Genomic DNA, 25,800 nt, shown 5'->3' with positions numbered 1-25,800 from the left:
TGGCCTCCCAGCTTGCTGGGATTATGGGCGGAGCTACCATTGCTTAGCCCACAACTTTTTTTCTTTAACACAGAAAAACGTTTAGGATCTGGTTTATAATGCTGTATCTGCTTTTCTTTTTTTCTTTTTTTCGAGACAGAGTTTCTGCTCTTATTGCTCAGGGTGGAGTGCAATAGCACGATCTCAGTTCACTGCAACCTCTGCCTCCCGGGTTCAAGCAATTCTCCTGCCTTAGTCTCCTGAGTAGTGGGGATTACAGGCACCTACCACCATGCGAGATGGGGTTTCCACCATGTTGGCCAGGCTGGTTTTCAAACTCCTGACCTCAAGTGATCTGCTCGCCTCGGCCTCCCAAAGTGCAAAGATTACAGGCGTGAGCCACTGCACCCGGCCTGTATCTGCTTTTCTGTTGCCCGGGCTGGAGTGCAATGGCACAATCTTGGCTCACTGCAGCCTCTACCTTCTGGGTTCAAAGTGATTCTCCTGCCTCTGCCCTCCCAAGTAGCTGGGCTATACAGTGCTGCCACCATAACCGGCTAATTTTTTGTATTTAGTAAGAGACGGGGTTTCACCATGTTGGTCAGGCCAGTCTCGAAACTCCCTGACCTCAGATCCCACCTGCCTCGGCCCTCCAAAAGGTCCTGAACTCCTGACTCAGGTGATCCACTGTCTCGGCTCCCAAAATGCTGGGATTACAGGCATGAGTCACTGTGCCTGGCCCTGTATCTGCTTTTCGAACAAGAAATAAAATTAGAAGATTAAAGACAAGGCCTGGTGGTGCAATCAGAATGACTCTGTTAACATTTAGCTAGGTTGCTAAATGGTAAGGGTGATTTTTGAATTTTCCCATGGAAAGTTGATTGCTATATGGTATTTTACATATATTGTACACACACAGTCACTTTCATTGAGTGAAATTAGCATGTGAATACCACTAATTTTGTGCTTTACATACACAATTCACTAAGGAGCATGTGGGAATTACTGTACTGTTTTAGAATGATGTAAAGAGCTCAGTCAATGTTCCCTTTTCTCCTTACCCTGTTTCTTCCTCTCCCTGCCGTGTTTATGTTAGCCTATACAGATATTACTTATTTCAGTTTTTAGTTAGATGTGTCTTCAATATCCCTCCTCCATAATAAACCCTATATTAATCTTGTAAGACTTTGAAATAAAGTCAAGAAAAAGTTCTAAATTGGACTACTTCCTTTAGATTGCTTATTAGTATTAAAATGGTAAAACATCATCAAAAAGCTTTAAAACTAATAGTCTTACTAAATTGCCTTTTCAACAGCATAACCAAAAGTTCCTTTAAATGACCTTTTAATATAAATTATTCAATTATTCTGTATGCTGTTATGCTTCAAGGACTTTTGAGATGAATAGACACATCAAGTTATTCCATTTCGTTTATCATATTCTTTATTAGGTAGGCTATATATTCTATTTTCTACGAATGTGTTAGACTTAAACTGAGCAGCACATCATCACATAACATTATTAATAATATTTAATACTTAGAAAGCACTTTTTTTTTTTTTTAAACGACAGTCCTCGCTTTGTTGCCAGGCTGGAGTGCAGTGGCACAATCTCAGCTCACTGCAACCTCCACCTCCCGGGTTCAACTGATTCTTCTGCCTCAGCCTCCTGAGTATTGGTACTACAGGTACTCACCACCACGCCAGCTAATTTTTGTATTTTTAGTAGAGACAGGGTTTCATCCTGTTGGCCCAGGCTGGTTTCAAACTCCTGACCTCAGTTGATCCGCCTGCCTTGGCCTCCCAAAATGCTGGGATTACAGGCGTGAACCACCGCACCCGACAGCACATACTCTTTCAGGCACTCTTAACAGTGTTTTAATTTAAAACTGTGAGCCACCCTAGTATTTTGTTAGCTGTGGAACTAGGTAACTAGATTATTACTTGTAGTCAGTGCTTTTTTTTTTTTTTTTTTTTTGAGACAGAGTCTCACTCTGTCACCCAGGCTGGAGTGCAGTGGCACGAACTCGGCCCAGTGCAAGCTCTGCCCTCCCGGGTTCACACTGTTCTTCTGCCTCAGCCTCCCAAGTAGCTAGGACTACAGGCGTCCACCACCGTGCCCGGCTAATTTTTTGTATTTTTTAGTAGAGACGGAGTTTCACCGTGTTAGTCAGGATGGTCTCAATCTCCTGACCTCGTGATCCGCCTGCCTTGGTCTCCCAAAATGCTGGGATTACAGGGCTGAGCCACCGCCCTGGCCTAGTCAGTGCTTTTTAAAAAGTAATTTCTCTTTTGCTTCTTTAATTTAATTTTATTTTTTTGTAGAGACAGGGTCTTGCTTTCTTGCCCAGGCTGTTGTTGAACTCCTGGCTTCAAGTGATCTTCCTGCCTCGGCCTAGAGGCGTGCCTGTAATTACCGCATGAGCCCACTGTGCCTAGCCAGTCAGTGCTTTTTAAAAAAGAAGTAAAATGCTTGAGCTTTGAGGCACTCGTTCTTGCCAAAAGGCTGTTGTTAGCAAGCCTGGGCTCGGAGTATGCTTGAGGTACTAAAGGTAGTTTCAAATTAGGGGATCCATAACTAGCAGACACACAAGTTATATAGCTGGTCTTTGAAAAGAATGGAAGGAATGGAGAGGTAGGTTTTTAAATTTATGTTCGGTCCACGTTATGTGTTGTGTCTCAGGAAGCCAGATCAAGTCATTCATGAGTGCATAAATTGTTTCAGCTTGCTAATGCATCATCATGTTATGCACACCTGGCATTTATGAATGATGGGTTTGTATACACAATACAAATGAGAGTTTTTCTACTTTATTAAAGATAATATATAAAAAGCTAACCATTAGTTCACACTAATGCTTAATGCTAATTATGTTGCTTCAGTGCAGCTAGTAAGGGGATGTAGTTAAGTTTTTTAATGTAGATTTTTTGACAGTCTTGAAGTATGATTTTCCACTTATTTTTGTTGTACTGAAAATAAGATTTGTTTCATGAGAGAAAATCTCTAATTTGACCAACCATTCATTTGAAGTTCAAAACATAATTTAATGTCACTTTCGTAGGGATAGAATGAGGTGTTACCTTTCTATCTTGTCTTTGTAATTACGCAGTTTTCTCTTGAAAGTGGAGGGTTTTGTTCTTTTACTTTGATTTGATTTTGTAGGTTTACTGTCATTTATTCTCAATTCTGAAATTCAGTGTTAAAACTGAAAATCCCCCCTATAAGTTTAAGTAAATTGATAGGGCAGCACGATAACCTCAATTGATGTGAGGGACTTTAACATCTTTGTCCTGCTTAGTGTGACATTTTGCTGCAGAAATCACGTATGTTATTACATGGTACTTTTTTGGATCGCACTGTGTCTTGAATAATGTGGTATATGTGTTATATTTTACCTTGATAAAATTTGAGAACTCTTGAGTAGTGGCATACATCTGGCTGCAGTGGTTTGCTTTAAATGAGCTCATTATCTGTCATAAACTGCTGGATTCCCATTGTTGGAAGATTGTGAGGCATGAATTGGTAGTAGGAAAATAAAGTTTTTGCCGAAGAACACGTTGAACTATTATTATTATCATCATTACTGTTTTTTAAATTTTTTTTGAGACGGAGTCTTGCTTTGTCACCCAGGTTGGTCTTGAACTCCTGGGCTCACCCAGGTGGTCTTGAACTCCTGGGCTCAAGTGATCCTCCTTCCTCACTCTCCCAAAGTGCTGGGATTACAGGCATGACCATCATGCCCAGCCCATGTTGAGTTAAATGTGTTGATTACTTAGTAAGCCTAGCAAGAGGTTTACCTTTTTTTTTTTTTTTGAGACGGAGTCTCACTCTGTCACCCAGGCTGGAGTGCAGTGGCGCAGTCTCAGCTCATTGCAACCTCTGCCTCTGGGTTCAGGTGATTCTCCTGCCTCAGCCTCCCAAGTAGCTGGGATTACAGATGCCTGCCACCACATGCCCAGCTAATTTTTTTTATTTTTAGTAGAGACGGAGTTTCACTGTGTTGGCCAGGCTCTTCTCAAACTCCTGACCTCAAGTGATCCACCTTCCTTGGCCTCCCAAAGTGCTGGGATTACAGGCGTGAGCCACCCGCGTCTGGCCTAGGTATACTTTCAAGTGCCACTTTTTCTTGGTTAGTCATAGTTGCACAGAGCCACTAATTACTGATTTTGTGACCTAGTACTACAGTGATTATATTTGCCATAGACATGAGAATGGGAATTATGGTGGGACTAGTCCCAGATAGTATCCATCCTGCTGTTTCTAGGACACGTTTATGCATATAAATTATTCTTTATGATTTTTAGTTGAGAGTCTTTTGTAAGGATGGCAGCGGTTGATCTTTCTCTCATTTCTCTAGTCACCCACAAAAGCTGTATATAATGCCAGACATTGGAATCATCCAGATTCAGAAGAACTGCCTGGGCCACCAGTAGTAAACCTCAGAGTGTCACAGTAAGTGAACTGTACTTATTTATTTTGTGTTTTTTAATAAGCTATAAATTAAGCAGTTACTGTATTCATACTTCGTAAATCTTTGACTTTTCTATTTAACAGTTTATTTTGGCTTTCTTTACTGAAACGTAGTAAGTAGTTTCAGTTTAATTCATTGGAAAACAGGATTGTCAGTAAGATAGCAGAAATTCTAGTGCTGCTAGGTTAAACAATGAAAGCCATAAAAATAAGGCTCTTGTTACTCATGACCCACATTTCATGGAATTTATAGTATTTAGTGTTTAAGAGCAAGATTATCCATATTTGATGTTTGTATAAGAGCTGTACTGTATATTACATCCTATATATATTTCTAAGTGGCTTTCAGTGCTTAATTTGCTTTTCAGAGGCAAATCTCTTCCTGTATTTTAGTAATACTTTTCAATCCAAAACATTAGGAAAAAGATTCTAAGCAACTTATTTTCTCCAGAATGACTGGTAATGTCATACATAATTTCTAGGTTAACAGTAAAGCTTCAGTCATCTGGAGTTATCAAGTAAATTAGTTCTTTATAACAATAAGAAATTTGGGGATAGAAGTCTTTCTAAAGTATAATGTACAGTTCCCTGTCTTCTTAAACTGATTAGACTCCTTTTGATATTATAAAGAAATAATTTTGTATATTAGTAGTAATATAGCATGCTCCTGTTACAGCTATTTATTTCTACCCTAAACTACTTCACACTCGTGTGCTATTAAAATTCTTTTGACTCTGTCTAGTTTTTTCTGTCCTGTCCCTTTCTCCTTATGAAAGCTATTTTTGCATGCAGTTGTGGTTCTTTAGTCTTTCTAATGGTACTAGAGACAAATGACAAATTGTGTGAAATAAAAAGTTTAAAAAAGACTAGAAGGAATCCTTGAGTGGTTCTTCTGTGTGCAGACATACATATGTCTTACCTGTTAGTGCATGGAATTCAAAGTATTTCTAAAGACCTTTGAGAGGCCTCCCTGCTCCCTGCTTTTTTAAAAAGCTTTATTTACTTTTTTTTGAAGCTGAATTTGCCAGATAGATGAGATGTTCCTATTTTTATATATTTATTTAGAACAACTAATTTAATACCTTTATTAATAGGTGAGGCTGTCTTCAAAGGAACCAAATCAAAAAGATGATGGAGTTTTTAAGGCTCCTGCACCACCATCCAAAGTGATAAAAACTGTGACAATACCTACTCAGCCCTACCAAGATATAGTTACTGCACTGAAATGCAGACGAGAAGACAAAGAAGTAAGCAGCCGTATACAGTGTTTACTGCATGTTGATAGATTTTTGTATGTAACATTTAGCCTTTTAATATCTTCAACAAATATCAGTATACTGATACTCAGTTTTGAACCACAAACTTCTTTTGTCCTACCATCATCATTGTTCTAAAAATATTTTTGTTGCCATCTAACGAACTATTTTATGTACTTATGTAAAGTACAGTGAGCCCATAGGTTTAAATATGCTAGTTCCTAGTTAAGGGGTGAACTTTTTTTTTCTTGGCAGTTATATACTGTTGTTCAGCACGTGAAGCACTTCAACGATGTCGTAGAATTTGGTGAAAATCAAGAGTTCACTGATGACATTGAGTACTTGTTAAGTGGCTTAAAGAGCACTCAGCCTCTAAACACACGTTGCCTTAGGTAAGATCTTATTTTTGTATTTTACAATTATGTGCATGCTGTATTAAATTTTTTCAACTAGGTGTTGTCCAAAAAGCCAAACATTTTTTATTTTGTTATGATGAGGTAGTATGTATAGTCAGTGATATGTTAAAATGCTATCCATTTCTTTATAAATAATTTGATTCTACATGATAAGAGGGAAAGCTGGATGATGAGAGCCTTTTTAGTATAGCCTAGGCTTCAGTTTTCAAGTGCTTAAAAAAAAAAAATTATGCTAAAGCATCTTTTTGCCCTGTATGGTGGCTCATACCTATAATCCCAGCATTTTGGGAAGCCAAGTTGGGAGGATCATGTGTGTCCAAGAGTTCGAGACCACTTTGGGCAACATAGTGAGACCCCATGTCTACAAAAAATAAAAAATTAACGAGTCATGGTGGCATATGCCTGTAGTTCCAGCTACTTGGGAGGCTGAGGTGGCAGGATGGCTTGAGCCCGTGATCATGCCACTGCACTCCAGCCTGGGTGATAGAGTGAGGTGAGGCCCTGTCTCCAAAAACAAGAAAGAAAAAATTACCAGAAAGAAAGAAAGTAAATAATTTAAAAAAAAAAAATCTTTTAAGTTCTTTTTACCTCTCATGTTCAAGTAATAAATTAGATTTATTTAAGCATATTGTGATCTGGATGCTTACATTTGCACCCAAATGCTCAAAAAGGTGATCTTTTGTATTTCCTAATGGATTGTTTGAATACTATAATTTTGATTGAATTTTTCAGTCACTTGGAGTATATCCAATCAAATATAATTATAATTTTTATCAAGTATTATGAAAGGCAGCTCAGATTTAAAGCTTTTAGTGGTAGTAGTAATGTAAGGAATGCACTAAAGACAGTTAGGTTATTTTTTTAAAATACAGTGTACCTAATCATGCACCAGGCATCAGTATATTTTTAATAATGTGTTTTGCCTATGGTTTTTATATTGTGATCATGTATGGGCAATGCTTTGACCCTTTTACCCCCTTCCTATTTGCTGGTTTTGGTATTACACAAACTAAAAACTAATGTACTAGCTGTTTCCAGCCCCCTAACGTACTCTATTTTCTTGTAGTGTTATTAGCTTGGCTACTAAATGTGCCATGCCCAGTTTTCGAATGCACCTGAGAGCACATGGGATGGTAGCAATGGTCTTTAAAACCTTGGATGATTCCCAGCACCATCAGGTATTTTTTAAGTTTCTGAGATTGAGAAGCCTTATGTTGAAAACTACTAGTCTATTTGGCTATCAAAAAATATCTTCACTGAATATTCTATAAATATATCCTAATTATAGATTGAGTTCATTTTATTTGCTAAATTTTTAGTGCTTACGGCCAGAAGTTTTTGCTTAATATTTATTTTCTCATGAAAACACTTTTTCTTAATATATCATTTTATACTATTAAAATTGTATTTTGTTATCTTAGCTAATGTAGTATATTGATACTGAATTCTGTAAGTATAATTTTTCTCTATAATCAGAAAGCACTGAGAAGAATCTTTAATATTATTTGATACTAATGAGTGGAAAAAAACTGGTTTGGAAATGCAGCCCTAATTTTTTAGAAACGTTTTTGTCTAGTGTTGAATCTGGAACATGGCCTCATTGTGATAAGGAATAAATTCTTCATTTTCCTTGCCTTTGATGCTTTTGCTTAATAATAAACATAGCAAAAGTTATTAGGTTTAACATTTTCCAAAATTAGAAGAAAGTAACCATCATTGCTAATTATTAGCATTAGTAGTATTTTGAGATGGCCTTACTATATTTTTGTTAAAGAAATTATGTTCTAAATACAGATTAGGTGATAATTTAATACTGCATCTTCTGGCCGGGCACGGTGGCTCATGCCTGTAATCCCAGCACTTTGGGAGGCCAGAGTGGGCGGATCACCTCAGGTCAGGAGTTTGAGATCAGCCTGGCCAACTTGGTAAAACCCTGACTCTACTAAAAATACAAAAAATCAGCCGGGTGTGGTGGCAGGCACCTGTAATCCCAGCTAGTAGGGAGGCTGAGGCAGGAGAATTGCTTGAACCCGGGAGGTGGAGGTTGCAGTGATCCGAGGTTGTGCCACTGCACTCCAGCCTGTGCATTTTTAAGTCCTAGCTACTTTGGAGACTAAGGGAGGATCTCTTGAACTCAGGAGTTCAGATCCATTTTGGGAAACCTAGTGAGACCTCATCTCTTAAAAACAAACAAAAAAGAGAATTCGTTTGCTTTATTATGCAGTTAACAGTGAACTTAGACATTACAGTATGATTTTTAAGGGCAGTGGATCCCCCATGGCCTTTACTATGGCATCCTAATTTCCAAAAATAATTTGCTGTATAAACATTTAATCAGACACCTGGTCTGATGCTTCTCTACTTCTGGGGGCTCAAAGTTTAAATCTTTAGATGGTTGTGTTTTCTGTATATTGAAATAGGTGTAAGTACAGAATATCTCAAGTGTTGGAATATACCAAATGTAAGACCTTTTTTTATATTCACATTTATCTAAAATATTTCACCTTCAGTTTTTAGATTGTATGAGTAGAGTGTCCTGGCCAGGTGCGGTGGCTCACGCCTATAATCCTAGCACTTTGGGAGGCTGAGGTGGGCAGACTGCCTGAGCTTAGGAGTTCAAGAACAGCCTGGGCAACATGGTGAAACCCCATCTCTACTAAAAATACAAAAAATTACCCGGGTGTGGTGGTGCATGCCTGTAATCCCAGTTACTCAGGAGGCTGAGGCACAAGAATTGCTGGAACCTGGGAGGCAGAGGTTGCAGTGATCCGAGATGGTGCCACTGCACTCCAGCCTGGGTGACAGAGCGAGACTCCCTCTCAAAAAAAAAAAAAAAACGAGTGTGCTGACTTAACTACCTGATCTGAGTGACTTTGAGACATTTTATTAATGATTTAAAAAATTACTTGGTTCAACCAGACTTGACTGTTTTATTTTTTTAAGCGATCCTCACAACTCACCCTCCCAAGTAACTGGGACTACAGGCTGCTGCCACTACGCCAGGCTAATTTTTGTATTTTATTTTATTTATTTTGAGACAGTCTTGCTCTATCGCCCAGGCTGGAGTGCAGTGACACAATCTTGGCTCACTGCAGCCTCCGCCTCCCGGGTTCAAGCCATTTGTCCTGCCTCAGCCTCCTGAGTAGCTGGGATTACAGACAAGCGTCACCATGCCCACCTAATTTTTTTGTATTTTTAGTAGAGACGGGGTTTCATCATGTTGGTCAGGCTGGTCTCAAACTCCCGACCTTAGGTGATCCACCTGCCTCAGCCTCCCAGAGTGCTGGGATTACAGACGTGAGCCACTGCGCCCGGCCTGATTTTTGTATTTTTAATAGAGATGGGGTTTCACCATGTTGTCGGGTTGGTCTCGATCACCTTACCTCAGGTGATCTGCCCACCTTGGCCTCCCAAAGTGCTGGGATTACAGGTGTGAGCCACCATGCCTGGCGATTGGTTTATTTTAAAGAAATCCAAATATGTATATTTCAGCATCCTGGGTTTATATACAGATGTAAACACAGCTGTGTTTTCCAAGGGAAAAAATGTGTTAAGGGTATGATATAGATTTAAAATTATTATTTAAATTATTGATTTTAAACTGAAATATGACTGTCTACTGTATCATAAAGAATAGGCTGGGCGTGGTGGCTCATGCCTGTAACCTTAGCATTTTGAGAGGCCAAGGTGGGTGGATCACTTGACCTCAGGTGTTCAGGACCAGCCTCGGCAACATGGTGAAACCCCATCCACAAAAAATACAAAAATATCAGCTGGGCATGGTGGCGCCTGCTGGTTGTCCCAACTACTTGGGAGGCTGAGGTGGGGAGGATTGCCTGAGTCCAGACGGTCAAGGCTACAGTGAGCTGATATGGTGCCACTGCAATCCAGTCTGGATGACAAAGTGAAACCCTGTCTCAAAAAGAAAAAAAATGAGGTATATCATAATAAGGTTTATATAGATATATACTCACACACACATATCTAAAAATGTTTTATAAACTCTTAGCACAGTATAGCCAAAGAAATATGTAACTCAGCATATATTCTTACAGCTATCAGGCATTCATGTATGGAGGATCCATTGAAAGGTAAATTTTAAGCAACAGCATTTTATTTTTTAAACATGTTTCTTCAGAATATTTTTAGAGGGGGGCCGGGCATGGTGTGGCTCACACCTGTTATCCCAGCATTTTGGGAGGCCAAGGTGGGCGGATCACGAGGTCAGGAGATTGAGACCATCCTGGCTAACACCGTGAAGCCCTGTCTCTACTAAAAAAAAAAAATACAAAAAATAAGCTGGGCATGGTGGCACACGCCTGTAGTCCCAGCTACTCGGGAGGCTTAGGCAGGAGAATCGCTTGAACCCGGGAGGTGGAAGCTGCAGTGAGCCGAGATTGCGCCACTGCACTCCAGCCTGGGCGACAGAGTAAGACTCCATCTCAAAAAAAAAAAAAAAAAAAAAAAAAAAAGAATATTTTTAGAGGGACCGCTGAATAAAACATTTTTGAAGTTTCCAACATGGTTAGTAGTAAAGTTTTAAGCATTTTAACTTGTAAACAAAAGGCATTAACAGTCTTATTTCCTGAGATGTCAGGAGTTGCTTACGTGAACTTTTTTTTCTTTTCTTTTTTTGGCCTGTTGAAGAATCTGTCCCTCTGTACAGCTGCCCTCATGTATATACTGAGTAGAGATCGTTTGAACATGGATCTTGATAGAGCTAGCTTAGATCTAATGATTCGACTTTTGGAACTGGAACAAGATGCTTCGTCAGCCAAGCTACTGAATGAAAAAGACATGAACAAAATTAAAGAAAAAATCCGAAGGCTCTGTGAAACTGTACACAACAAGCATCTTGATCTAGAAAATATAACGGTGGGTTCCTTCTTCCTTCCTTCTAAGATGATAATTACTTTCAGAAAGTCTTTGGTTAGTTGCAGTAGCTGTCTGACTGTGGGCAAATTATTTTAATTCCAACCTTGGTTTTTACAGTTTGGCAAATTTCTTAGGTTTAGATCTGAGCATAATTTCATTCCTTGTCTGAACTTCCTAAACTAGTTTATCTGCATTTAGGATTTTTGCCCAGTAAATAGTTGCACATTTTGTGTTGCATTTTGCCTAATCCTTTTCTCTTTATTTTGTAAGAAAAAAAGGGGCCGGGCACAGTGGCTCATGCCTATAATACCAGCATTTTGAGAGGCCGAGGCAGGTGGATTGCTTGAACCTGGGAGTTTGGGTCCGGCTTGGGTGACATGGTGAAACCCCAGCTCTGCAGAAAATACAAAAAAATTAGCCAGTTATGGTGGTCTGCACCTGTAGTCCCAGCTAGTCCGCAGGCTTAGGTTGGAGAAATATCCTGAGCCCAGGGAGTTTGAGCGTACAGTGAGCCGAGGTTGTGCCCCTGCACTCCAGCCTGGGTGACAGAGTGAGATCGTCTCAAAAAAAAAAAAAAAAAAAGGGTAGAAACTACATTTAGGCTATTAGGAATTTGAATTCTTATTCTCCATGGATTTCAGGAATAAACATATCAGAGGATTTACATCTGCCATTTTCTTTTTTAATTTTTATTTTATAATAATAGTAATAATAATTATTTTTTGAGACAGGGTCTTGCTCTGTTGCCCAGGCTGGAGTGCAGTGGTGCAGTCATAGCTCACTGCAGCCTCAAACCCCTGGGCTCAAGTGATCCTCCCACCTCAGCCCCCAAGTAGCTGGGACTACAGGTGTATGCCACCATATCTGGCTAACTTTTGTATTTTAAGTAGAGATGGAGTTTTTGCCGTATTGCCCAGGCTGGTTTTGAACTCCTAGGCCCAAGCGATCTTCCTCAGCCTCTCAAAGTGTTGGGATTACAGGCGTGAGCCACCACCCCCGCCACAACTGCCTTTTCAGTGAGCAACCATCTGTTTATCCCAGAGTACCTCAGGGTGTCTAACTGCTTCATGGGACTTGAAGAACCCTGAAGACACCACAAGGAAGATTCCTAGGCACCTCACCTCCCCTGAGGTGGTGTTCCTTATAATACAGTCATGGCCAGTAGCTGCTCTTAATGCTCATCACAATGCCCCATGTATTCCATTTTTGCTTTAGTTCAGTTTTGCTTTCTTCTGGCTTTTTACTTGTAGAATCAATATGTTCCATTCACATATTGGTGATTCCATCCACTTCTAGGCCAGTAGAAGATAATTGGCCTGTGGTTTTGAAAAAAAAAGAAAAAAAGTGTTTATTATATAATAACCTGGTTTTCAGACATTTCCAACATCAAAACTATATAAACATTTGTTTTTGTCTACTGGTTCACAATGGACAAGTCTATGCAAACGTACCCCTAAAGTCCAAGGAAGCTGAGAGGCCAAAGAGTCTGATAAATCCAGTTTTTTAGAAAGAAACATTTAATAGGGACTTACGAACAAAGGCCGTATCTGTGTTTTGGGATCCCCATGCCATTACACCCCACATCCAGGGTTTATATGCTATATGGAAAGTGTAATTCAGAATGGATGTGTAGGGCTATTGAAGTACATCAAGGTTGTTTGACGTAAGGGCAGGATATACAGTAAGTACCTGATTTTACACAAGAAACAATGGGTAAACTGGAAATTTTAGAGGCTTTCCCAGAACAGATGTTAATTAATCAGAAGCCAGGCTGGGTGGTCTGGCTCACGCCTATAATCCCAGCACTTTGGGAGTCCGAGGTGGGTGGATCACCTGAGACCAGGATTTCGAGACCAGTCTGGCCAATATAGTGAAACCCTGTCTCTACTAAAAATACAAAAATTAGCCGTGCATGCTGGTGGGTGCCTGTATTCCCAGCTACTTGGAAGTCTGAGGCACGAGAATCGCCTGAACCTGGAACCTAGGAGGCGAGGTGGAGGTTTCAGTGAGCCGAGATTGGTGCCACTGCACTCCATCCTGGGCAACAGAGCAAGACTACGTCTCCAAAAAAAAAAAAACAAAAACAAAAAGACAAAAAAAAAAGCCAGTGTCTCCACACCTACTTAACTGAAGACTGCAGCATTTGCCACAAAAATTTATAGGATGCTTTGTGCTAGCCAGGTGTGACTTAGGCTCTTGCTCTATTCTCTATTTTAATTAAGGTAGAGGTGGTAATAGATTCTGGTTACGGTGGAGGATGGGAGAGCAATTTAACTTTAAACAGCAAGATACAAAACTGACATGTATTCAGTACTTTTCACTTTATAAGATTGTGGAGAGAGGTGTTGTGCCCAGATGGCAAATCAGTGATCCTCCATGTCATCATATCATCTGTATGCTACATGTAAAACTTTTTTTTGTTTGTGTTTTTTTGAGACGAAGTCTTGCCCTTGTCACCCAGGCCGGAGTGCAGTGGTGTGATCTCGGCTGACTGCAGCCTTTACCTCCCAGGTTCAAGTGATTCTAGTGCGTCAGCCTCTTGAATAGCTGGGATTACAGGCGTGTGCCATCATGCCCAGCTAATTTTCTTGTATTTTTAGTAGAGACGGGGTTTTGCTATATTGGCTAAGCTGGTCTGGAACTGCTGAACTCAGGTGATCTGCCTCCTCGGCCTTCCTGGGATTACAGACATAAGCCACTGTGCCTGTCCAAAACATTTGGAATTTTTATTTACTTCTATATTTTTACAATGTCTACTGATTTTTTCATGCTATAAAAGAATAAATTTGAGCCTATAATGTTTATTTGCCTGCATAGTTGGATAATGTGACTTTATTTTTTTGTCTTCTATATTCAACATTTAGATTCATTTCAGGTATGCTGTTAAATAACATGATAAACTTGATAATTGAATTTGTCTTATGTTTTGTTGAATTTATTAGGATGATAAATACCAGAATAAACACTTTCCTACACTCTATTAAATAGTTTACTCATATGATTAAGCCAGAGCACAGTTGTCAGTTTTAGGATTCCTCTTTTTCCCCACTAATGTTAGCTATTCTTGAATATTTTTGTTTTAAATTGTACAGTAGATTTACTGTGTTGTTTTGTACAATGAATATCCTTTACATGTTAGTTTTGTTACTAGTTGCTTAATTTCTTTAATATATTGGTATTGCTGATGTGCTATGAAAAGATAATTTAAAATAGTAATATAGTCATGCTTTGCTTCGTGACAGATATCTAAAAATGCATCGTTAGGTGATTTTGTTGCTGTGTGAACATCAAAGTGTACTTACACAGACCTAGAAGTTATAACCTACCACACATCTAGACTATGTGGTACAGCCTGTTGCTTTTAGGGTGCAAACCTGTATAGCATGTTACTGTATTGAACACTGAAGGCAGTTAGAACACAATGGTGGTAAAATTTGTGCATCTAAACATAAAAAAGGTAAAGGAAAAATATGGTATAAAAGATTTAAAAAGATATACCTATATGGACACTTACCATGAGTAGAGCTTGCAGGACTGGAAGTTGCTCTGTGTAAGTCAGTGAGTGAGTGATGAGTGAATGTGAAGGCCTAGGACATGATTGCACCTACTGTAGACTTGATAAACACCATACACTCTGGCTCCCCAAGTTTAACTCTTGACTCTTTTTTAATAACACTTAGCTTAAAACACAAATTGTATAGCTCTACAAAAATATTCTGTGAGCTTTTTTCTGCTTTTAAAATTATTACTTTTTAACTTTTAAAACTTTTTCTGTTAAAAATGAAGGCGACACACACACGTTAACCAAGTCCCACACAGGGTCAAGATTATCAATATGACTGTCTTCCACCTCCACATCTTGTCCCATTGGAAGGTTTTAGGGGCAGTAAAACAGGCATGGAGGTCTCATCTCCCTTGATAACAATGCCTTGTCCTGGAATACCTCCTGAAGGACCTGCCTCAGGGATCCCCCCCTCCACTGCCTTGAAACTCTCTGGCTCTGTCAACCTGGCTGGAGTGCAGTAGCACGATCTCAGCTCACTTCAACCTCCGCTTCCTGGGTTCAAGTGATCCTTGTGTCTCAGCCTCCCAAAGTGCTAGGATTACAGGTGTGAGCCATCTCGTGGCCTGTTCCTCTTGTTTTCTGATTAGTGATCTGGCTGTGCTTTAATTCTGAGTACTATTCCAGTTTTCAAATAAAATGCTTGAATAGTAGGCTGTTTTTAAATGCTAGCTTATAGTATACTGAATATAGCCTAAAATATCAATCCTTTTTATGCCAGTAGAAACAAAAACAAAACTTCCTAAAAAGGCTTGAGTTTTAATTATTAATATCAAATTACCATCATCTTTCTTCTAAACAAAGAATACCTCATTAGGCTTCAGCTTTGCCCATATGACTCATGAATTAACACACACGAACCAATCTAAATTACTCTTTGAGGGACAGAATGAAAAACGGGCACAGTTGAATCTGTTTTTGTGGTATTGGATTCTAGTTTCGTATTTGTCACCTTGGAGAACAACTCTTTTTTGAGACAGGATCTCTCTCTGTCGCCCAGGTTGGAGTGCAGTGGCACAAATCTTGGCTCGCTGCAACCCCCACCTCCTGGGTTCAAGCAATTCTTCCTGCCTCAGCCTCTTGAGTAGCTGGGATTACAGGCGTCCACCACCACGCCCAGCTAATTTTTGCATTTTTAGTAGAGATGGGGTTTTACCATTTTCCCAGGCTGGTCTTGATCTCCTGACCTCAGGTGATCAGCCCACCTCGGCCTCCCAAAGTGCTGGGATTACAGGTGTGAGCCACTGCACCTGGCCGAGAACAACTTTTTTGAAAGAAGTAGATTAAAATCTTCTAGATCTCTTCTAAATGTGCAATCCTAAGGTTTTCACTGGTGATATCTGTTATTTGTATTTCTAAATATCCAATTTGTGTGCATTTTTTCAAATAGACCTGAAGGACTTAAAAACTATCATCTTTTGAAGGGGAGAAACTTAGGGAGAAAAACCAGATCTTGTCAGTCATTGCTAGTTAAAGCATTTCTTTTGTTATGCTGAAGTTCTTTATTACAGCAGGAACCAAATTGCTCTTTCTTGGGAAGTGGCTGTCTGCTTTAAAAAGAAAAACGACAGCCAAAGTGAAATAAAGAGCAATAAAAACTTTACTCGGGTTGTGAGTGTGGGTCTTAGCTTTTGTACTCTTCTGGTGGTGGTCCTAAAGCATTATTTGTATAGTTTTGTCATCATGGCCACATGATGAATATCTGAGCTGCTAAGCCTGCAGTATGCCCTTTAAAACTAGTCAGTCTGCAACACTAAAGTGAACAAAGGATTTGTATGCAGAATAGACAAAATACACCAAATAATAAGAAAAGACAATCAGTCTTGCAGGAAAATATGGAAAGAATAAGGAACAGGAGTCTCATAGTAGAAACATAGTTAATATGTGAAAAACTGTTCAAGGTTACTGTCATTGTAAAAATACAAACAAAAGCAGTATGTTACCATTTTGTACCCTCAGACAAAAATGTTAAGTGATAACTTGTGCTTTTGAAGATTCAAGGCAACTGGCACTCCCACACTTTCCTCCTGAGAGTGTTACTTGTTAAATCCATTGTGGTAAATTAATCTAATATTGATTTACAGTTAAAAAATACATATACCCTTTGACTTAGCAGTTCCACACTTGACCTGTATACTGTAGAAATAAGAATACCTATATATATGTATAATATTAAACTGACAAATGACAGACTAATAGCACATTTTCTCTATGAAAAGCTGGTTAAAAAACTTTGTTCATAGACTATTCTGATAAAATTGAAAATTAGTTCAATTTTATGTATAAAAGTAGTGTTAAAAAACTACATGTAGCATGCAGTACATTTTCGTAAAGAGAAACAATTTCTAGAGTTATTGCTAAAAGTTAATATTCATTAATGGTGCTTCTGGTTTTTAGACTGGGCATTTAGCTATGGAGACATTATTATCCCTTACTTCTAAACGAGCAGGAGACTGGTTTAAAGAAGAACTCCGGCTTTTGGGTGGTCTGGATCATATTGTAGATAAAGGTATGATATTTACATTTAGAATGTTTTTATATATTATTTAAAGCCTGAAGAAAATACTCCGTTGACATACTTCAAAAAATAATTGTGTCAGTTTGGAATGTCTATTATTATTATTATTTTTTTTTTAGTTGCATCCTGCAAATTTCTAACATTTAAAGAAGAGGCCGGCCGGGCGCGGTGGCTCATGCCTGTAATCCCAGCACTTTGGGAGGCCAAGGCGGGCGGATCACCTGAGGTCGGGAGTTCGAGACCAGCCTGACCAACATGGAGAAACCCCGTCTCTACTAAAAATACAAAACTAGACCGGCGTGGTGGTGCATGCTTGTAATCCCAGCTACTTGGGAGGCTGAGGCAGGAGAATTGCTTAAATGTGGGAGGTGGAGGTTGCAGTGAGCCGAGATTGTGCCATTGCACTCCAGCCTGGGCAACAAGAGCGAAACTCCACCTCAAAAAAAAAAAAAAAAAAAAAAAAAAAAAAAAAAAAAAAAAAAAAGAGGCCATTAACATTTTGATATTGGGGGATTATGGAAACAAAATAATTACAGAGTATGCATTTCAAAATCTTACCGTATGAAACCTAGAATAAAAAATGTTCAGAGAGGTTCCAGCATGTTCATAGCATGTGTACAGATGGCTTCTAATGTTAGCTGAAAGTATTCTGTTGGTAAGTATTGATGATAAATACTAACTTATGTTTGTTTCTTTTCACCTAGTAAAAGAATGTGTGGATCATTTAAGTAGAGATGAGGATGAAGAGAAACTGGTAGCCTCACTATGGGGAGCAGAGAGATGTTTACGAGTTTTAGAAAGTGTAAGTATGTATGACTATTTGGCAAAAATTATTCAGTCTTAATTGTGATTGTGTATGTAAGAGACAGACTGCCAAATATTTTATATACCCCTAGAGGTTCACTTCTGTTAATCCAGATAGAAATAGCAGTACATTTTTTGAGCAACCAGTTGTTAATAAACAAGCTAAATGAGTAGTTTTATATTTTAAGAGTACCTGTATTATTGCTGCAAATGAGATGTTAGGCTTGTTTGTTTATATATGCCAATCTTTTTTAAAGATTTTATTATTTTTATTATTATTTTTTGAGCCAGAGTCTGTCTCTGTCACCCAGGCTAGAGTGCAGTGACATGATCTTAGCTCGCTGCAACCTCTGCTTCCTGGGTTCAAGCAATTTCATGCCTCAGCCTCTTGAGTAGCTGGGATTATAGGCATGTGCCATCATGCCCTACTGATTTTTGTAATTTTAGTAGAATCAGGGTTTCTCCATGTTGGCCAGGCTGGGCTCAAACTCCTAGTTTCAAGTGGGCTGCCGGCTTCAGCCTCCCAAAGTGTTGGGATTACAGGCATTACACCTTGCTGGGCCCCTCCAATCTTTATTGTTTTTTCCTTAATGTGAATTTCTACTTGACTACAACGTTTGTAGATAACAATAGTGAAACGCAATCAGGTTTTATTTTTAAGTTATTATTAGCATTTTGTTTATTTGACTTTTGAGTCAGATTGTTTATAGGCATGGCCTGTCATAATATTTGGCTTTGGAGAATGATACTGTTGAACTGCAGTAAGTATATTTTGTTCTTTGACTCTTACGAAGGACTTAACCCAGTTCTGTATAGATTAGAATTTATACTGCCAGCTAATTTCAGGGTGCATAGGTTTGTTCACCAGGTTATTTTAAAAATGGTGTAGTATAAATTAAAAGCTCCTGGCATAGATTAAATTGTAATGTTCCATGTGTCTTCTAGAGTGCTTTGGGTACAGTAGATAACAGATATTTCTTTGTAAAAATGTATTCTAAATGAATACTTACGAACTTTACGTTATTTGTAAGTTGAGGACTGCTCTATTCTGACATTCAGTGTGTTTGGCAATTTGTTACAGTGAATATATAGTATAGAATATGTTAATTATGAATGAATAATTATAACAGTGATGTCTTAATTTTTTCATAAAGCATTAGCTTTCTTATTTTACATCTGGAACCTGTAGTTAGTGAAATTATTCCCTTAGGTAACAAGGGCTGTTTCTTCCTCATCTTTGTATCTTTTACGCACCAGGCAGAATGTGGTGTTATATGAATGAATGAAAGTTTTGGATTGCCACAATTATTTCATATTCTTCCCTTTTAGGTAACTGTGCATAATCCCGAAAATCAAAGCTACTTGATAGCATATAAAGATTCCCAACTGATTGTTTCATCAGCTAAGTAAGTTTTTTGTTTATTAATTAACAACTAACATTGTTACTTATTTTAAACATTTGGATTGACCATAAATGAAAGAAATTTGGATTAGCTTCCTCCATGAAATGCTCTGTTGAGTTCTGTGAATCGGATCACATTGTGTAACAAAAGTTTTAAGAGTACAGATTTTGGACACAAAATGACGGTGTGGATTCCAGCTTGATAATTTCAGCTGTATAACTTTTGTAATATACAAATCAAGCTCTTTACAAGGGGGATAATAATAGTGGCTAACCCACCTAGGATTTTTATTACAATAAAATGAGTTAATTTGTATGTTCGTAAGAAATCTATACATAGTAGATATTTAAAAATATGTGTATATTAAAAATACATATAAAATTTTTAAAATTTAAATGATTTTTAAAGTATCTTTTGTATCTTATTTGTGATACATATTAATGAGTTAAATTAGTTAATATGCAAAGTCTAGAACAGTACTTGGCATATAGTAAATACTAAGCATTTTTCCTCATTCTTGTTTTAAATGGACTTTTCTAGCCCTCTTCTTCTGCACTTTATTTAGACCTGTTTTTCTATATCTGTATGTAGCTTCTTCCATTCCACATTTCTTTCTTCCCACATTTCATCACAATTAGGCTAATGCTGTCACCTCCGTGCAGGCAAAATTCCCAAGTATGTCTCCAGTCCTGGTTCTATCTTATTAGAGCAGCCTCTTCCTGATATCTCTGTCCTAGTTCTTGATATCTGCCCTAGTTCTCTGGCCTGTAGCCTATCCAGAACAATACCACATGGAGTTAACTTTCTCCAAATCACTGCTTTGAAAAAATAATTTTAATTTCTCAAATCTCTGATTCCTTGTTGTCTTTGGATATATGTACAACTTTCTTACTGAAGTCAGCCTTATCAAAGGCCCATTGCAGTCTTACTCTAGTTTATCTGTTTTTTAACCTCTTAGTTTGGAGGAATTCAAATATAAATAATGTAATAAACTGTAACGTACACTTTATCAATCATGGCCAGTCTGGTTTCCATCTGTAACCTCATCCATTCCCTCTCCTGTATTATTTGAAACAGATCCAGATATTATTTCATCCATAAATACTTAAGTACATAATGCCTAGAAGAAAAGGACTCTTTTAAAAAATATAACCCCAATGCCATTTTCATACCACACATTAATAGTTGCCTAATATTTTATGTTTAGTCAATATTCTAATTTTCAGTAGTCTCAAATTTCTGGTCTCAGTAGATTTTCTTAATCTGTAGGTTTTAAAAATCTCCTTTTTTTGGTCTTGGATTTGTACATTTTTTATCTTGCATTTGTATATTTTATTTTTCTTTATTTTATTTTATTTTATTTTATTTTTTTTCTGAGCCCAGGCTGGAGTACAGTGGCATTATCTCGGCTTACTGCAACCTCTGCCTTCAGGATTCACATGATTCTCCTGCCTCAGCCTTCTGAATAGCTGGGACAACAGGTGTGTGCCACCACACCTGGCTAATTTTTGTATTTTTAGCAGAGACGGGGTTTCACCATGTTGACCAGGCTAGTCTCGAACTCCTTGGTCTCGAACTTCTGACCTCAGGTGATCCACCCGCCTTGGCCTCCCAAAGTGTTGGGATTACAGACATGAGCCACTGTGCCTGGCCTATTTTATATATATTTAGCACTCTTTCTTTTTTTTTTTTTTTTTTTTTTTAAATAGATACAGGGTCTTGCTATGTTGTCCCGGCTGGTCTCAAACTCGTGGACTCAAGTGATTCTCCTGCCTTGACCTCCCAAAGTGTTGGGATTACAGGCATAAGCCAATGTGCATCGCCTATATTTAGGGCTCTTACCGCATGCATTCTGGGTTTGCTACCATGTTTTTACCCTTCCTTACCAAAGATTATTGAAGTTAAATGTTTCTGATTTTTGTTTTTTAAATTAACAAGAAAAATTGTATATGTTGTTTCTGATTTAAAAATACCTCTTTTGTATACTTCATAACCTCTGACAACTACCTTGTAAGAGGAAGTATTTGATATGACAGATGCTCTTTTGTTGTGATTAGGAAATTCAGGCCAAATGCTTGGAAGTGCAGTAGAGGTCAGAATTGAGTGTTTGTAAAAGAGCACTTATCTCTAGGTTTTTAAGCTTTTCAGCAGAAACCATGATCAATTCGGAGATAGCATACAGAAAGATTAAATAACATATGCTGAACCTCCTTTTATCTTCAAAGCCCCAGTTTAGCCCAGTCTAAAAACAGTTGAGTTACCAATGACAGTATGGTAATCCTGACCAGCATTCAATACCAGAAGAACAAATTATTTTAGGTTAGACATGAGGAACACCTTCCTGACCAAAGGGTTGTAAAATATTAAGAACTTCTACAGAATTTCCTCAGTATGTTTTAAAGGGCAACTAGGCATAGATTAGATACGGTTTCTTTAAGAATTTTGTGTGATATATAATGTATGAAGAATCGAGCCATCATAATGCCACTGCACCCCAGCCTGCGTGACAGAGTGAGACAACTGACAGAGCGAGCTTACTTGATTTGTATTAAAAATCATGGACTTGGTGATTTAAATAGTGTCTTTAGAAATACTAGACCCATTTAGGGATTATATTTCCTTGTTATTTTGGGTAGTATCTTGAGAATCTTTAGATGTAGCTCATCCCCTTGGATAACTGTCAAGGAGACATGTCAATTTGAATGAACTTAAATTAAAAAATAATGATTTATACTGTCACGTTGGTAGTGAAGATAATAAAAATAATGATCTACTCTAATGCCTATGAAATATTTAATACTTGTCTTTACATTCACATTTGTTATGTAGTAATAACATTTACTACCTCAGAAGTGTCCAACATTAGCTGTTAACCATTTGCCCTGTTTGAGAAAGGGTTGTGGTCCGTCTCTTATAGTGGAGAGATCGATAACATGTGAGACAATTTGGAAATAAAGAGATTACTAGTGGTAAATGTAGATAGTACAGATATAAACTTCTGCCATGAGTTTTTAATTTTAACATTCCTTGAATAAGTTTTTTAAGGTATCAGGTTTTTCCAAAATAAAGTGAAATTTCATCCGATAGCCTTTAGGTTCAAGTAAATAGAAATTTGCTGTGTACCTATTATTATTTACTATAATAGTCTATATTTGATTTCCTTTTAAGAGCATTACAGCATTGTGAAGAACTGATTCAGCAGTACAACCGCGCTGAGGACAGCATATGCTTAGCTGACAGTAAGCCTCTGCCTCACCAGAATGTAACTAACCATGTAGGCAAAGCAGTGGAGGACTGCATGAGGGCCATCATTGGGGTGTTGCTCAATTTAACAAATGATAATGGTAAGATTTTTTCCATTTTTTTCTCATTGAAAGATGTATATTGCATGCGAAAACAAGTTATTTTTCTTTGTTTCTCCTTTTCTTGGGGTAGTGATTTTTTTATTTGTCATAATGTACTTGACTTACTCATGTGTAGGTTTAAATTGCTTTTAAGAGTTGATATTTTTAGAAGCCTAGCAGCTTGACCCGGAAATATCAATAGTATGTTTCAATAGAGGAATGACTGTACAATTCTAAGTTAATATCCATGTTAATAAATCTCAATTATTAGTGTTCTAAGGAAGAATCAGTAACCATTTTCCTGTATCCGTTTCTTATTTCAGAGTGGGGCAGCACCAAAACAGGAGAGCAGGACGGTCTCATAGGCACAGCGCTGAACTGTGTGCTTCAGGTTCCAAAGTACCTACCTCAGGAGCAGAGATTTGATATTCGAGTGCTGGTAAGTTGAAATGACTTTTTCAGAAATGAGTATCATATCTAATAAGGTGTGTAAAATGTTAACCTTAGTTTGGGTTTAAGAACCAACCCTTTAATATATTGTGGGTTTTTTTCATGAATTTCCCTATGAACATACTGTTTTTGTTTTTTTTGGAGACGGAGTCTACAGTGGCAACATCTTGGCTCACTGCAACCTCCGCCTCCCTGGTTCAAACAGTTCTCCTGCCTCATCCTTCCAGGTGCTGGGACTGTAGGCATGTGCCACCACGCCTGGCTAATTTTTGTATTTTTAGTAGAGACGGGGTTTTGCCATGTTGCCCAGGCTGGTCTCAAACTCCTGGCCTCAAGTGATCTGCCCGCCTCAGCCTCCCAAAGTGGTGGGATTACAGGTATGAGCCACTGCGTCTGGCTGAACGTACTTCTTATTGTGCCAAAGAAAGCCGTGAAAGATCCTATGTAAAAATAAAAAGTACGAAAGCTGAAAGTGGCAATTAAAAATTAAAGGAATGATTCTTTAGGAAAATCGGTGGTTTTTTTGTTTTGTTTTGTTTTTTGTTTTTTTGTTTGTTTGTTTTTGAGATGGAGTCTCACTCACTCTCTTGCCCAGGCTGGAGTGCAGTGGCACAATCTCGGCTCACTGCAACCTCCATCTCCTGGGTTCAAGCACTTCTCCTGCCTCAGCCTCCCAAATAGGTGGGATTACAGGCATCTGACAACACACCTGGCTTATTTTTGTATTTTTAGTAGAGATGGGGTTTCCCCATGTTTGTCAGGTTGGTCTCGAGCTCCTGGCCTCAAGTGATCCACCCACCTTGGCCTCCCAGAGTGTGGGATTACAGGCATGAGCCCTGTGCCTGGCCTTTTTTCTTTTTTTTTTCCTGCTTTTTTTTTCTTTTTTTCTTTTTGGCCTTTCATACTTACTGGTTTTTAGCCATTCTGTAGATGGTAGAACACTGATACTCAGCTTTTTAGTTGCCAATAAAAATTGTGTATATTGTGTTCATTTGTTTTAAGTACTCATCTCTGATAATATGTGTCTTTTAAAATTTTTGAAGGGCTTAGGTCTGCTGATAAATCTAGTGGAGTATAGTGCTCGGAATCGGCACTGTCTTGTCAACATGGAAACATCGTGTTCTTTTGATTCTTCCATCTGTAGTGGAGAAGGGGGTGATAGTTTAAGGATAGCTGGACAAGTTCATGCTGTCCAGGCTTTAGTGCAGGTAAGCAACCACTTTAAAAACAAATTCATAACTGCAGTTTGTTGGATTTGTCCAATTTCTTTTATCAGTTGCACCTTTTACCTCCTTTTCTTGCCCATCCACTGCTGGCCCTCTCTGCCCCTCCCCCGGCCTTTTTAGTTAGAACTCCTGAAGCATGTCTCTGCTGGGGTAGAAAGGGACTGTTTTACACCTGACCAATTTTTAAATATTCACGGCGTCTAGGGTGAAAGCTTATTTTAAACCAGAATTTGTAACCAATTAAAAATGTGGTATAGGCTGGGCGCGGTGGCTTACGCCTATAATCCTAACACTTTGGGAGGCTGAGGCAGGTGGATCACTTGAGGTCAGGAGTTCAAGACCAGCCTGACCAATATGGTGAAACCTCATCTCTACTAAAAATACAAAAATTAGCCAGGCGTGGTGGCATGCACCTGTAATCCCAGCTACTCAGGAGGCTGAGAGGCAGGAGAGTCGCTTGAACTGAGGAGGTGGAAGTTGCAGTGAGCCGAGGTGGCATGTCACTGCACCCTAGCCTGGACAACAGAGCAAGACCCTGTCTCAAAAAAAAAAAAAAAAAAAAAAAAAAAAAGTGGTATAATTTCTCTGTAGTTCAGTAAGGGGTGTACTGCTTAGAATGCATTCTTACTTTATTTTGCTGATTTTTTTTTCAATTGTTATAATCACTCCTTAAGCATTGTTACCAAAAAGCAGAGACAAAGGCACATTTGTTTTATTAATGAAATTGGGTTCAGTGGCTCACACTTGTAATCCCAGCACTTTGGGAGACTGAGGCGGGGAGGATCACTTGAGTCCGGGAGTTCAAGACCAGCCTGGGCAACATAGTGAGTTCCCATCTCTATTTAAAAAAAAAAAAAAAAGTCAAGAATCCAGGCCCATCTCATCCACTTCGTGTCCTCTAGTATTTATTTACTCATCTGATCTGTGTCCAGAACTTTGACCTTATGGACCACAGAAAACTGGAAGTCCTTTGTCACCTGTTGCCTTACCCAGTCTGGAAAGTGGCAAAGTAGCCGAGCATGGGAAATCGTGAATGAGAATATTTCTTTGAGCCATTTAAAGTCATTTTTTCATTATCCTCTTTTGTTCTTCTCTATTATGTGTGATTGAATGTTGACTATAGATAAGAGGTAGTTAATCCCTAGGCTTTTCTTCTTAGACTCAGAATACTTGGTCTTGACTAGCCTTTTTATTTAAAATACAAAATTAAATGTGAAACTAGTGATAGATTATCATTACTTATCAATAACAGTAATAGTAAATGGTAGTAGTAATTTACTAACAATAATTGGTAATAGACTACTTTAGTCTTCAGATACCATTTAGAGATTTCATTTAATGCAAAAAACATTTAAAAATATTTGGCACCTACCGCTTTGATCCCATTGACAACATTTATTTTTCTGCTAAATGAAGCATTTCTTGGCCAGGCAAGGTAGCTCACACCTATAATCCCAGCACTTGGGGAGGCCAAGGTGGGTGGATTGTTTGAGCTCA

The 25,800-nt window shown here is 38.4% G+C and overlaps 1 protein-coding gene across 1 annotated transcript in view; it reads left to right on the top strand.

Annotated features, from left to right (window-relative positions):
- The first annotated feature begins 4,259 nt into the window (after positions 1–4,259).
- Positions 4,260–25,800, top strand: part of WAPL (WAPL cohesin release factor) — a 36,771-nt gene continuing 15,230 nt past the window's right edge. Inside the window, exons 1-11 of the mRNA XM_030798439.1 lie at positions 4,260–4,431; positions 5,544–5,696; positions 5,961–6,097; positions 7,188–7,299; positions 10,769–10,996; positions 16,956–17,067; positions 17,781–17,878; positions 19,210–19,286; positions 22,452–22,627; positions 22,951–23,066; positions 24,121–24,285. Of these exons, the coding sequence (XP_030654299.1) occupies positions 7,216–7,299; positions 10,769–10,996; positions 16,956–17,067; positions 17,781–17,878; positions 19,210–19,286; positions 22,452–22,627; positions 22,951–23,066; positions 24,121–24,285 (1,056 nt within the window). The 5' untranslated portion in view covers positions 4,260–4,431; positions 5,544–5,696; positions 5,961–6,097; positions 7,188–7,215. The remainder of the gene's footprint in view (positions 4,432–5,543; positions 5,697–5,960; positions 6,098–7,187; positions 7,300–10,768; positions 10,997–16,955; positions 17,068–17,780; positions 17,879–19,209; positions 19,287–22,451; positions 22,628–22,950; positions 23,067–24,120; positions 24,286–25,800) is intronic.

This window comes from Nomascus leucogenys, chromosome 18 (genome assembly GCF_006542625.1).
Source record: "Nomascus leucogenys isolate Asia chromosome 18, Asia_NLE_v1, whole genome shotgun sequence".
NCBI classification, from domain to species: domain Eukaryota; kingdom Metazoa; phylum Chordata; class Mammalia; order Primates; family Hylobatidae; genus Nomascus; species Nomascus leucogenys.
This window is presented reverse-complemented; position numbering and strand designations above follow the sequence as displayed.